General features: G+C 42.9%; 1 protein-coding gene across 1 annotated transcript in view; it reads left to right on the top strand.

Moving 5' to 3' along the window:
- Nucleotides 1-405: 405 nt before the first annotated feature.
- The window catches only part of PPP1R17 (protein phosphatase 1 regulatory subunit 17), a 39,487-nt gene continuing 26,196 nt past the window's right edge, over nt 406-13,696 (top strand). Inside the window, exons 1-5 of the mRNA XM_074945385.1 lie at nt 406-540; nt 697-849; nt 8,989-9,084; nt 10,892-11,044; nt 11,535-11,696. Of these exons, the coding sequence (XP_074801486.1) occupies nt 9,015-9,084; nt 10,892-11,044; nt 11,535-11,696 (385 nt within the window). The 5' untranslated portion in view covers nt 406-540; nt 697-849; nt 8,989-9,014. The remainder of the gene's footprint in view (nt 541-696; nt 850-8,988; nt 9,085-10,891; nt 11,045-11,534; nt 11,697-13,696) is intronic.

Below are 13,696 nucleotides of genomic sequence, written 5' to 3'. Positions count from 1 at the left end.
ATATGGGGATGAATGCTAAAAAGGGTGCGATTCATAATACCGTCAACTGAACAGAGTGCTTCGTCCTGATTTTCCAAAGATCAGGCATGTTTATATATTTTTCCTCCTTCCAAATAACAGTCCCATCTAACGCAATGGGCTAAAATAGCAAAGACTGGGCACTGCTGGCAAGTATACAGCAGCCACAGAAGACTCCCTGCCTGACCCCCTAAATGACATCAGTGTGTCAAGCTTGTGTAATGAGTCAAGGCCACATATGCACACAAACACCGCAGTCCTCAGCTAAACCTCACTGCTGGAGACTTAATGTTTATGGGCCTGCCTCCTCGTGCCTTTTTCCATCCACTGCACAGCTCTGTATGACACCAAACAACAGTCTAGCGCTCTCTCGTCTGCTTCCTCAGTGACTCTTGCCACAGCTGCTGTCTCTCTGATTTTGTCTCCCGTTGGTACACTTTAAGATTTACCATCCCCTGTTTCATTCCTTTCATTCCTCCATCAAAATGTTTGGATCATTTTCTTTGATCTCTGGTATAAAAGGTTGTTTAACCGTAAACGTTTTTTTTTTTAATTTCTGTATAATTATTTTTCCCTTCGTTCCAATTAAAAAAAAAAAAACAGCAGCAACCATCACATCATCAAAAATCTGTTAAGTGCACAGGCTAAAGGTTATTCTTTTTTTTCCTTTCTCCCCAGAGTACCCTTGAAACAAAGCATTACCATAGCAACAGCCCCGGCTGCTCCCTAGATAAGGAGGGCAGGAGCACACAGCAGCCGCAGTGAAGAAAGTTCCTTCTTCAGTGAGTGCTGACCCTGTATCACACCCATCCCAGAGCCTTTCACCGGTCGGTAAGTACGTCTGCACACATGCACTTTACCTTTGCTTGAGTAACTATTTTTTTTTTGCCAGGTTTCAGAGCAGCAGCCGTGTTAGTCTGTAGTCACCAGGATCAAGTTAGTTACAGTCATTTGATATTTTCTAGTTGCACTTCTGTAGACTGTATTATCTATACCGATGCTGAGCTCGCAGTGAAGTTCAGGACTCCAGGTACTCCACGGGGTCGATTTAGAAGAAGTAAACATAGGATACCATATGGGGAAAGTTGGAGGTAGACTGAGCGGTGAACGGGAAAGCTGGGATGGCGGATGAAGTGCTATGGAGGCAAATGTGTCAGTTTATTTTAATTGCATTATTTCATGGACAAATTGTCAGAATATGAAAGATTATTAGCATTTTGTCCAACTAAAAAGAAATGGCATGTGTCGGGTATGTCTTGCTCCTCGGGGAATTAATCAGGCATGTTCAGTAATCTCCAAGTACAGCAACTTTTTTGGACAGAAACTCAGACATTTTACTCTGCTTTTGATCCATTAATTCAAGTTTAGCTTCTGCTACTACAGGGCCTGATCCAAATCCCCGTGTATGAGTCTCTCCAGGGACTTGGCAGACTGTTCAAAATCAATTTTGTGAGCTCGGTGCAACACACAGAGTTATTTGTCAGAGGTCTGGGTAGACAAAGAATGCACAGTCCGGGTTTTAAACACATGCGGCATTATGTATCATAGACATGGTACATTTTGAGGCTGCTTTATAAAAACAAATTCAGACTACCCTGGTGGGAATTTTTGGAAACAACCACCTAGGGTTAAATGAGACTTTTAACTCTGGAGTAGAAACTTTGTATAATGCTATCAGGGCTCAAGTAAAGGCAAGTTACTCTGATGAGGTGGTATAAAACTATAGTGATCAAACTGCCAGTGAAGAATTTCACTTTGAGACCACTTGAAAAAAAAACTGTCAGTCTCCTTGTGTGTGGCATACATTTTCTAATCTTAATGTGCTTAATTCAAAAACCTACCAGAGGACTTACTTGTGCAGGTGGCAGAATATAATCGGGGTATAGAAGAAAGAGCCCACTCTCTAGTAATGAAATCAACTCTTGACTTCTGATCAGAGGAGAATGGACCATTCTCCACGGTCTTGCTCCTGGAATAGTCATTTTCAGCTGTGCTAAGTGAGTGCGTAGTAGGCGTAAAACACTATTGTACCAGAATGGTAGCATTTTACACCCACTTTGCACAAATGTAAATAGCTGCACTAGGTGCAAAATAGGAATGAACTGAGCCTCTGGCTCTTTTTTAGGGCTCAGTCGTAAGGCCTCTTGCTTTCCCATAGAGGGGACTAAGGCGATTCCCCACTCTCCCAGGTGCGTGATCCACATTGTAAGAGCCTCCAAAGGATTGGGGGCAGGGGAGAGAAGCTGCCAACAGGCAGGCAGGGGTTGGAAGTCTGCCTACCCCACCTCAGAGTCGACAGAGAAGGGGAAGCACGAGCAAAAAGGCTGGCACAGCTTATTTCCCCCTTGGTGTGAAGAAGCACCAGCTTGTGATTCTTGAAGTCACAGGCCAGGTCTACACTACAGAAAAATCCACATCCCCAAGCAACAGTGGGAAGGCTTCTCCCCTTGACATAGCTACCACCTCTCAGGGAGGTGGAATAGGGTTTGCACACACGAGCGTTTACTTCAGTGTAACTTACGTCACTCAGGAGGGTGGCTTTTTCACATCCCTGAGCGACTTAAGTTACACCGAAGTAAGCGGTAGTGTGGACAGCGCTAGGTCGGTGGGAGAAGCTCCCTCGCTGACATAGCTACCGCCACTTGGGGAGTAATTTTGCCAATGGGAGAGTACTCTCCAAGAGGAGAGGGCGTCTGCATTAGCAGCGCTACGGCTACGTTGGTACAGCTGCGCCGCTGTAGCGATTCCGGTGTGGAGTAGCCCTAAGTACGCCAACAGGAGAAGCTCTCCCGTCAGCATTGGAGCATCTTCACTTAAGCACCACAGCACAGCCGCACCCGTGCAGCCTTTTAAGTGCAGACCTGCCCACCGTCTGATTCACGTCCTGCCACTGAAGTAGCGCAGCCCTTCACTTCTATGTCCATTGGGCAACACCCTATCAAATATTCATAGTTACCACGTGCAACTCTGTAGTGCATCAAGAGCAGCTAGAAAAGCACTGCTCATTTGCATGCACACAAACACATTCTTGCACACTTGCAATCCTACCTCTAAATATAAGACTGTAGCTGGCAGCCCTTACTCACATAAACAGTCCTCTCAAAATAAGAGGATCTGATTCTGCTCCCATTAAAGTCAGTGAAGATTTTTCCATTGGCTTCAATGGAAGCAGGATTGGGCCCAAGGCACTATTCCCCTGACGAGGGGGCCAGGCCTTTAATCTCTCATACCCTGTTTTTCTTTTTATTGAAATTTGATTGCTAAGAAGGGAAAAAACAAACAAGAAAATAACAGGCACACAGTCCTCTAAACAAGCAGTCCCGGTCCTTGCCTCAGAACATTATAATTAAAACTGGAAGAAGAATATTTGGGGTTATTAGTCAATAGCATTTTCCTTTTAAAATACTATACAAAAGTTCACATTAATTATTGGATGTGTATATTTTTAATTAAGTGCACTGGGTCCAGGGGAAATGTAAGTACCGTGCATTATAACTATTTCTATGGTAACTTTTTTATTAACTAGCAGCATAAATATTCATATTTAACCTACATTACTTACCACCATATAACAAAAGAGTCTTCTCAACAGCTATTATTTATGCACCATCCATGCCAACGTTTCAAAGGTCTCTTCAACGATTGCATGCGAGGGTGTTGTTCTTATTTTTCTTGCTGACCACACTGCTTATGGGCTCAGACCATCTTCTGGGTGAATAGACCATCCAGGGACTTGTGTGACAGATGTGTGCGCTACTGAGCCATTAGAAGGCGCACCTGGGTAAAGCTTGCAAGGCTTCAACATATATTTTGTAAATCTACCCTATGCATGGAAAGCTTGCAATAGAAATTTGTAATAAATCACGTCCCCTTAATGTGAAACACTGAGGTCTATTGTCATCTACAATTTCAGCAGGGGTTAGCTTCTGTTAACATTAATAGCAATTGCAACTGTAGTCCCATAGCGAAGAATAGCCCTGCTGGTGTATCATCTGACAACTAAACAGTCATTTATTACTTATGCAACTTTTTAATCTTCATGCAGTTATAGTAAAAGAAAGTCTCAACCAGTTTTAAGCATATGCAATTGTGATGGAACTTAAGGGCATGATTTTCAAAGGTGGGCCTGTGCAATTAAGCATAAAAATAGCAGAATTCAATATGCACGTTGTCCACTTAGACAGACAACTGTGCACAAACATTATTTTGTTTGTACACTCAGGCAGATGGCAAGGCAATTGGGCATATGTAATCATGCATGACTGTCTTTAAAAGCTAGGCCCCAAATGACCTAGTTATTACTTATTTTGTAAGGTAACTGCTGCTAATCAGTTATTAAGAGGTACAGGTGCACTTTTAGCTTTCTTTATGCGGTGACACTTATAACGTTAATAAAAGCAGCAATAGGCTAGTAATAAAACCTCAAATCCCCAAACCTTCAAATTTCATTTAAAGAGCCCTTCATATTTGACACACAACCCACCATCCCCTCCTTCATGAATCCAAAGTTACCTCTACAGTTTTAGTCCCACGTCAGAATCAAAATGTGACCAAGGCCTATCTTTTTTAATTTCATTTCAGATGTGGTAAAAATCTCAAACAGACAGGTTTTCCTCACGAGATTTTAGTCCAGGAGTGTTAATTTCACAAGATTCCCATCAATTTAGGCAGAAATCTGTAAGAACAGCTCTCTTGAATCTAACCCGAAAACCTAGCCTGTCTATGACCTAAAGTTAAAACCTGTGCTAAACCAAATCTAGATTTTAAAAAACTGCTTTCTTTGCCCCATCTGTGTAAAATACTCTTATCTACTTGAAAACTGGACTAAACTTCAGTGGAAGATGATTTTCAATAGAGTAACTTCTCGCTTAACGTTGTAGTTATGTTCCTGAAAAATGCTAGTTTAAGCGAAACAATGTTAAGTAATCCAATTTCACCATCAGAATTAATGTAAATGGGGGGGTTAGGTTCCACGGAAATTTTTTTCGCCAGACAAAAGACTATAGTGTGTATATATATATATATATACACACACACACACACACACACACACAGTATAAGTTTTAAACAAACAATTTAATACTGTACACAGCAATGATGATTGTGAAGCTTGGTTGAGGTGGTGAAGTCAGAGGGTGGAATATTTCCCAGGGGATGCCTTACTGCTAAATGATGAACTCGCACTCGGCTGAGCCCCCCAAGGGTTAACACATTGTTGTTAATGTAGCCTCACACTCTACAAGGCAGCACGAATGGAGGGAGGGGAGACAGCATGGCAGACAGAGACAGAGACACACACCGAGTGTGTGTGTGTGTGTGTGAGAGATGCGCACTGCCCCTTTAAGTAGCTGACCCCACTCTAAGTACATTGCCTTTTTAAGTAGATCAGCAAGCTGAGACAGCAGCTGCTGCCAGCAAGCTCCCTCTGTCCTGAGCCCTGTCATTCCCCTCCCCCCACACTCTATGGAGATAGGGTAAAGGAGTGGGGGGTTGACGTGGGGGGCAATGGGACACCCTGACATTAGCACAGCAAGCAGGAGGCTCCCGGGAGCAGCTCCAAGGCAGAGAGAAGGAGCAGCACATGGCAGTGGGGGGGTGGGACAGCTGAACTGCCGGGCAATTGATAGCCTGCTGGGTGGCTACTACACGGGGAGCTGATGGGGGGCTGCCAGTCCTCCCATTATAAGGGAGCATTGCACAACTTTAAACGAGCATGTTCCCTAATTGATCATCAACGTAACAACAAAACCATGTTAACTGGGACAACATTAAGTGAGGAGTTCCTGTATAGCATTAAAACCTTTCAATTTTGGCAATTAATCAGTTACTGCCAGGAGGGTGGGGGAGGTTTTCTTGTTGTTTTTTTTAGAAAATGTAGATGTTTTCTTTGTGGTAAAAGAATGCATCTGGAACATCTGTATATGTACTTTAAGGTGTTTTAATAAAGTCGTCCAGTGAGTCAAATTCCTGGTCAAAAGGATTGCCTCATTTTTGCTGTGTTTGCCTTGGACTGTTTAGCAATTTACTGACGCCAAAGAAGCTGTTAGCGGGTGAGATGTTCCAGGTATTCTTCACCTGCCTTTCCATCCCCTGGACATATGAAGGCCAAAAGGATTCGAACTATCACATGGCCATGACTCAGCTAGTGAGCTAATCCCGAGAGGAACTGGATGGCCTTTAATAATCTACGCAGAGTCACTGTTTTTTTCAGTCTCTCCGGCCATTCCCCAATCCTCCCCATCCATAAGGACAGCCATTAAAATGTTATACCATGTGCTTTCACAATTAGCAACAAATAGCCAACCTGCTCCAAAACTGGAACTCATTAATAGCTAAAAGAGAGCACTGTGAATGCCCTACTCCCCACCCACCTCAGCCCTGCCCGGTTTCAGCCTTTGCTAACCCAAGGAAGAGAATCTAGGTAACCCTTCCGGCCCAAAAATGTCAGTCTAAATTCTTGCACAATCCTAATTCTTATGCAAAACTCTGCATTCATGCAGAAAATGTCTCACACTGGGCCAAATTAATCCCTCCTACAACTCTGCTGAAATCACTGGAGTTGCACAAAGGATGAATGTGGCCCATTATCTCTACATACATATCTGTCTTAATCCATCATGTACAATAATTTCCTTAAAAGATGACTGATATCGAGCAGAGAATGCAGAATGTCATAGCATGTTGGCCAGCTGAAAAAGAGCTGCATTCAAGATGCTAAAATATGAGCTCCAGAAAATATGTGCTTCCATTTCAAAGAGGAAATTAATTATCCTCACATCTTTCTTGTCTAGAATTTTTGAACATTATTCAATAATTCACTTCTTGGGTGAATTTTATGTTATTGCTTTGTGAAAGCACATTTAGAATTCTTCAGTTATGTGCAGATAAACTGTGCATGGCTTTCCGTTCTAAGTCCCATCGCACCTAGATGCTTTGAAAAAATTTACACTTCATCTCTTTTAGAGTAACCTATTGGTCTGTGATGCCACAAAGCAGCCTGCGAAGATTTTACAGCTTTCTAAAATTGAGACTAGCTGTGGGCGAACCTCAAAAGGTTAAAGGGTCAACCTCATCACTAGTAGCCACACAGGGGCTCTCCAGAAGTGCGAAGTTTGAATGGGTCACATACTCATCATTATGTATGGTTTCCAGTTTCCCAGTTCTGTCCTGCCAAAAGTTAATGGCCCCCCATTGATTTGAAACAGTCACACTTCTTTCTACATTTTTATTGTGGTTACAAACACCACCTAAAATGGCTATAGCTGAAAGGGATTAGAGAAGCAACAAAAACAAAAAAAACAAAACACCACACAGTTTTTCGTTTATTTTTCCAGTGTGCTTAATTTGTGCATTTGACCGCGCTTCCTGCTCTATGGTCAGTGTCACTGTTTCCCCTGTACAGGTTGTTTGTTAGTCAGTTTTCCCTGTCAGTATGGATCTGTTGCAGCAACATGAATGAGAAAATCATTTGTAAAAACAGGAAAATGTTGTTGTAAAACCACCAACCCTCCTCCCCCCCCCAAAATAATAAGTATTTACAGTGCCTGCCACAGTGGTGTTCGGGTCCTTGCATGAGTGCTTTAAATTAATGGCACTCAACCTTTCCAGGCTACTGTATCCCTTTAAGGAGTCTGATTTGTCTTCTGTACCCCCACATTACACCTCACTTAAAAACTGCTTGCTAACAAAATCAGACATAAAAATACAAAAAGGGTCACAGCACAGTATTACTGAAAAATGGCTTACATTCACATTTTTACCATATAATTATAAAATAAATGAATTTGAATAGAAATATTGTACTTACATTTCAGTGTATAGTATATAGAGCAGTATAAACAAGTCATTGTCTGTATGAAATTTTAGTTTGTACTGACTTTGCTAGTGCTTTTTATGTAGCCTGTTGTGAAACTAGGCAAATATCGAGATGAGTTGATGTACCCCCTGGAAGACCGCTGTGTACCCCCAGGGGTACACATCTAGGGTCCGTCTAAGGTGTGCGCGTGCACGGCTGTGCAGGAGGCCACCAAGGGCCGCGCAGGCATGCACACTGCACTTGGGCATGGGGTGAGGTAGGGGGTGAAGTGGGGGGTGGAGATGGGGAAGCTTGGGGCATGCAGGCTGCAGCAACTCCCCAGCCCTGGGGCTGTGGTGCAGTGAGGAGAGAGGCCTTTCCCCCTCAGCCTGGGGCTGCAGCGGGGCAAGACGCCTCTCCCCCAGCCCAGGTGCTGTTGTGGGGAGAGAGGGCTGTGGGGAGTTCTCTCTCCCTGCCGCAGCCCCGGGCAGCCTGCACCCCAAAGCTCTCATCCCCGGCCCCACCCCAGAGCCAGCACCCCCCAGTCAGAACCCTCATCCCCCTGCACCCCAACCCTCTGCCCCAGCCCTGAGCCCCCTCCCACACTCCAAACTCCTCAGCCCCACCCTCGCCACACATCATCTCCATATTGGTGCACATAACAAAATTCATTCTGCACATGGATGAGAAAAATTAGAGGGAACACTGGTACACGTACCCCCAGTTGAGAACCACTGCTCTAAATAAATAAGTGAATAAATAGCATTAACACTAACACCAACAACAAATAGCAGGGGGACTCAGAGACTGGTATAGAACCTGGAACTATTTTTAACTTACAATTAGATTTCAAGTTGACTGTGCCCCTTTAAATAGATTCCTTCAAAACTAACTGTTAAAAACCCTCCCATCTGGCCTGCTCCTTTTCAGGCTGGCAGATGTTGCTTTAGAATCTGCAGTTTTGCATTCGTCAGTGGGAGTGGGGAGTCGGGGTCAGAAGGCGGAAAGCTGTAGCCCATACAGCTCACAAGCACTCCAAGAACAGCCAGGCCAGCAGTGGCTGTATGGCAAAAATCAGTTTGAAAACAGGAACTTCCCAGGGCTGGTTGGAAGGAACTGATTGGACAGAATATAAATATATCTGTTTTATTATGTGCTGCTTTTTGTTCTTGTAGCTTCAAGAAAAAAAAACTTTTCAAGGATGTCAACAGAATATGTGCAACCACTTGATATCCCAGAAGACAAGCGAGACTCACACTGCAACCGTTTAGGTAAGTGTTATTATGGTGATGTTAGTCTCTAAGGTGCCACAAGTACTCCTTTTCTTTTTATGGTGATGTCAGTGACTTGTAATTAGAGAGGTGTCTTCTTTACATCATTAAGTACTGTCCATTGGCTTTTTCTTTCCAAGAGGTACAACTGAGCCCTCGTGAAACCCGATAGACTGTGCCTTCTGGTAACACATCTGTTGCCAGATGGACAGGCAAAGGGTGTCTTTCCTGCACATAAATATTAGCTGAAGCTCGAGAAGGAAATTAATTAAAGAGAGGAAAGGAGAAAGAGTCATTGTTCCTTTTCGTGATAGAGAAAGAGAAGCGCTTTTATCGATTATATAATAATAAACTGGAAGCTAAGATATATCTGAGCCTTTACTACACCCACTTTCTATGTGCAATTTCAGTAAAAGACTTTAAATATTCCTTTTGCCTATATTTGGACAGAACTTTTTTTCTCCCTTTATTGTCAATCCATGTCCTTTCTAGAGCTGACTTTTTACATAACTTTTGCTCTTGGAGTACCAGAGGCATCTCTGCTCATACATGCTTCTAAATATGAGGCTTTCAAGACTTTGATAGATGTGTCTTTTGCATATTTTTGTATTTTGCATATTCGCCTTTGCTTCACATGTCATTACTTTATTCCAACCTTCCAAAATTGTCATGAAGATTTGCTAACCCAGGCACAAAAATCTACTTGCCTACCCATACACTGGTGATAATAATGAAATACAAATGATATTTTATTTGTCCCAGGCAAGTATAATTTTGCAAGCCTGCTTTACTCACACACAACCAAGATATCTGAGTCCTGAGCGTGATTTCACACTGGACGCACCTGAGTTCCCAACCCAGGTCAGAGTTCTTTTATGGTAGGGGCTTTATAAACACAAAATAAAAAATGTCTCTCTTCTGAAGAACTTACCATCTAAATAGACAAAACAGACAAAAGATGGGAGAAAGGAAGCACTATTATCCCCATTTTACCGGTGTGGAACTGAGGCACACAGGAATAAATTATTTTACTCAAGATCACATGGGAAGTCTGTGGCACAGCTGTGCATTGAATCCAAAACTTCTGAGTACCAGTGCAGTGCCTTAATTATAAAGTCATTCATCCTTCCTTTCACTAGTCCATGGAAGTACGATGGTGTGAAATCTAGGAAGTGAAATCAGAATCAGGCCCCTTTTGTTAAGCAAAGTTTCCAACTGAAAAGCAAAGCTGACAAACCCAACCAAAGCCAAATTTAAAAATCAAATCTCTGGTTTGTGTGATATTATTAGTGATGGGTCAACCTCAAAAGACTCAATTTGTTGAGCTTGACTACGCATCCAGAAATTTGGATAATTGTCTAGAATGTACCTAGACTATCTGATGAGTCAAGTCCTGCTTCAATATACACTGGTGCAAATCCAGAGTAACTCCACCAAAGTCAATGGGAGCTGTGGTTACAGAGGACCTCTTAAAATTAGTCCTAGTATTTAGGTGTCTAAATATGGCATCTAAGAATGAAAATATTAGCTTTAACATCTGTGTCACTCTATAATATGGGTATAATTCTTCCCTTCTTCACTGTGAGGTTTAATTCTCTAAGGCCAGCATAGGGCACTTAAGTCTCACTTATGCCCTGTTTTTAGTGGTATTAAGGCCTTTGTGATGGCCTTCTGTACAGAGGTGAATTTACTTTGTGTTTTAACCAACTAGGGTGGAAGTATTGTTATTAAAGCGAGCCCTTTGTTTAATTCTGAGATTCATTATTTTCTATCAGCTAGGTATTCTTTTTTTTTTTCCCCCACGCAGATGACCTTTCAGAACAGTTGATTAAGAATTGTGACCTCAAAAATAAACCAAGAAAGGGTAAAAATATCCAGGCTTCTCAGAACAGTGAGCTGGACCAGAAAAAGCCAAGGAGAAAAGATACACCTGCATTACACACCCCACCACCTATACCAGGTAACACAGCTTAGTAATACTGAAATCTGACAAACCTCTGATGTTTCCTGGTTTACTTGTATTCACTAGGAATTGAATAAAAATATTTCTGCCCTCAATTCTCCTACATCTGTGTGTGCCTACCTATGGCAGGGAGGGAGAATAGGATTCTCAAAAGCACTCAGTGTTGAAATGTATGAAAAATTCACACCTCTGAGACATGTAGTTAAGCCAACTAGAACCCCCTGTGGACCCAACTAGGTTGACAGAAGAATTCTTCCGTCGACCTAGCTACCGCCTCTTAAGGAGATGGATTAACTACATAGATGGAGAATACTCTTCCCTCACTGTAGCAAGTGTCTACACTACGGCACTACAGTGGCCCAGCTCCAGCACCATAGTTGCACCACTGTAGTGTAAGCATACCCTCAGTATATTAAGTTAGATGGGTGCAATTTTTATCAGTGTAGATGAGGCTTAAGTAATATTTATTGTGTATGGTTCCCTGCAGGCATCCTCTCAGACTTTTCAGAACATTTAATTAAAAGGTGTGACATCGCAAAAAAACCACAGGTGGGCAAAGTGAGTTCAGTCTCTCAGCTTACTGATCAGGAACAGAAAAAACCCAGGAGAAAAGATACACCTGCAATACACATCCCACCCCTTATACCAGGTAAGAGCATTAGCACAGCTTTCAAAGGTAAAAAATAAAGGGCAGTTAGCTGGGAACACCCTCTGATGTAAGGGACATCATTTATCTGCCCACTCTGCTTAACTTATCTAATCAGACCTAGTTTGATCTACTTATTTTTCTTATTCCCAATTGGAATTATTGTTATTATTTGTGTTGCAGTAGTGACCAAAATGTGCTAGGTTCTGTACAAAGATAGGACTCAGTCCGTGTTCTGAAGAGTTTACAATCTGAAAGAAATGGAGAAAGGGAGATCTCTTTTGACTTACCCCGATGAGAACAAAGAATGAGTTCAGAGTTCAAATTAAAAAAAAGAACAGACCCAAATCTTTGCCCACCATTTGGTTTGAATTTGACCACTTAGATTGTAAGCTCTTTGGGGGCAGGAGCAGTTTCTTTGTTCTGTGTTTGTACAGCTCCAAACATAATGGGTAAAGGTGAGTACTCATGTGAACTCATCCAAGCCCCTTGAGGGTCATTTATCAATAATCAAATCTTCCAGTTTTTGTTGGGACCAGAATTTTGTTATCAGTCCTCTCCTCACCTCTCACCCATGTAGAGAATGGTGAAAGCAGAAGGGAGCATGATTTAATAGGTAAAGCACAGGACTAAGAGGCAAGAACACCTGGCTTGTTATCCTGGCTCTGCCATTGACTTACTATGTGGCCTTGAGAAAGTCACTTAGACCAAAATTTGGGTGCCTAAATATAGGCACTTGAATCCATCTCTAGGCATCTAATTTAAGCATGGTATGATTATCGGTTGTGCTGAGCACCTACAGTCCTGGGTGACTTTTAGGCCCTGATCCCTCACTGTGGCCAAGCACATTTCAGGAAGGGGATGTCGAGGTGGCTGTAAGTGCTCTTGTGGCCCCTCTGCTGCCGGGCTGCAGGATTGGGGGTGGGAAAAAAGGAGTTCGAATTATAGCCAGCCCCCAGTGGTTCCAAGCATCTGTGACAACAGTGAGGGACTGTCAGAAAGCCCCAGCGACGCCCCCTAATCCAGCTGTAGGGGCAAAGCGAGCATATGAGACTATCTCACTGGAAGATCATGACATATACTGAGGTGATCTGACAGTGGTGACCATCCAGACAACAATGGCTTCAGGGCCTTTCTGTGCAGCCGGAGAGGCCATGGAGCAGCTAACTAGCTTGGGCATCCAGAAGGACTCCGCCACCCAAATTTGAACATTGTGGCCTTAACGTCTTTGTTTCTTAGTTTCCTGATCTGCAAAAAAGATACTGCTCCTTACTCTCCCTGCACCACAAAGGCGTTGTTAGCCTTAATTAGCTAATGTTTGCACAGTGCTTTGAAGATGTAAAGCGTCATATCAGCGTCAAATATTACTACTGTTCAGGGAGGAGTGAGCTATTGCCAGTCAGAAGAAGCAATGTCTCAGCTGTTTCCAAATCACTTGGGAGGGAGGGACAGCTCCAAAACTAGTGTTAAATGGTTCATAAAGTAAGATACCACTGGAGAGGGACACTTACTAGATAGTAAGGAGCAGTAGAAAAGAAAAGGCCTAAGGACCTGATTCAGCAAAGCATTTCAGTGCATGCTTACATTTAGAAACACTTGGCACACAGAGAGAAAGACAGAAAAAAGTAAAGGAAAGAAAATTATACAGGGGAACAATGATAAGAAGCACCTTAGAAATATTCCCACCAGACAGATGGGGAAAAAACCCAAAAAAACTAAAAATAGACCTGAGGAAATATAAGCCCTTTGGGCCAGATTTCCAATGGTATCTCAATGCCTAAAGTTACAGATAGGCATCACCTGGAATTTACAGAACTGTCTAAACAAGTTAGGCACCTAAATGTGTGATGCTTCCCAGGGCACCCAAGGTTGGGAGGCACCAGACGTTTGCGTGAGGAAGTCTTGTCTGTGCCTGCTCTGGGTCAGCTCCCTGAAACCACCAGCCTCTGGCAGCACAACCACTGCTTTCCAGGCCTCCGCAGGCCTCACTGTCTGTAGGAGCA

This window comes from Natator depressus, chromosome 2, assembly GCF_965152275.1.
Source record: "Natator depressus isolate rNatDep1 chromosome 2, rNatDep2.hap1, whole genome shotgun sequence".
NCBI lineage: Eukaryota > Metazoa > Chordata > Testudines > Cheloniidae > Natator > Natator depressus.
Note: the sequence above shows the minus strand (reverse complement) of the source record. Positions and strands in the feature narration are given on the sequence as shown.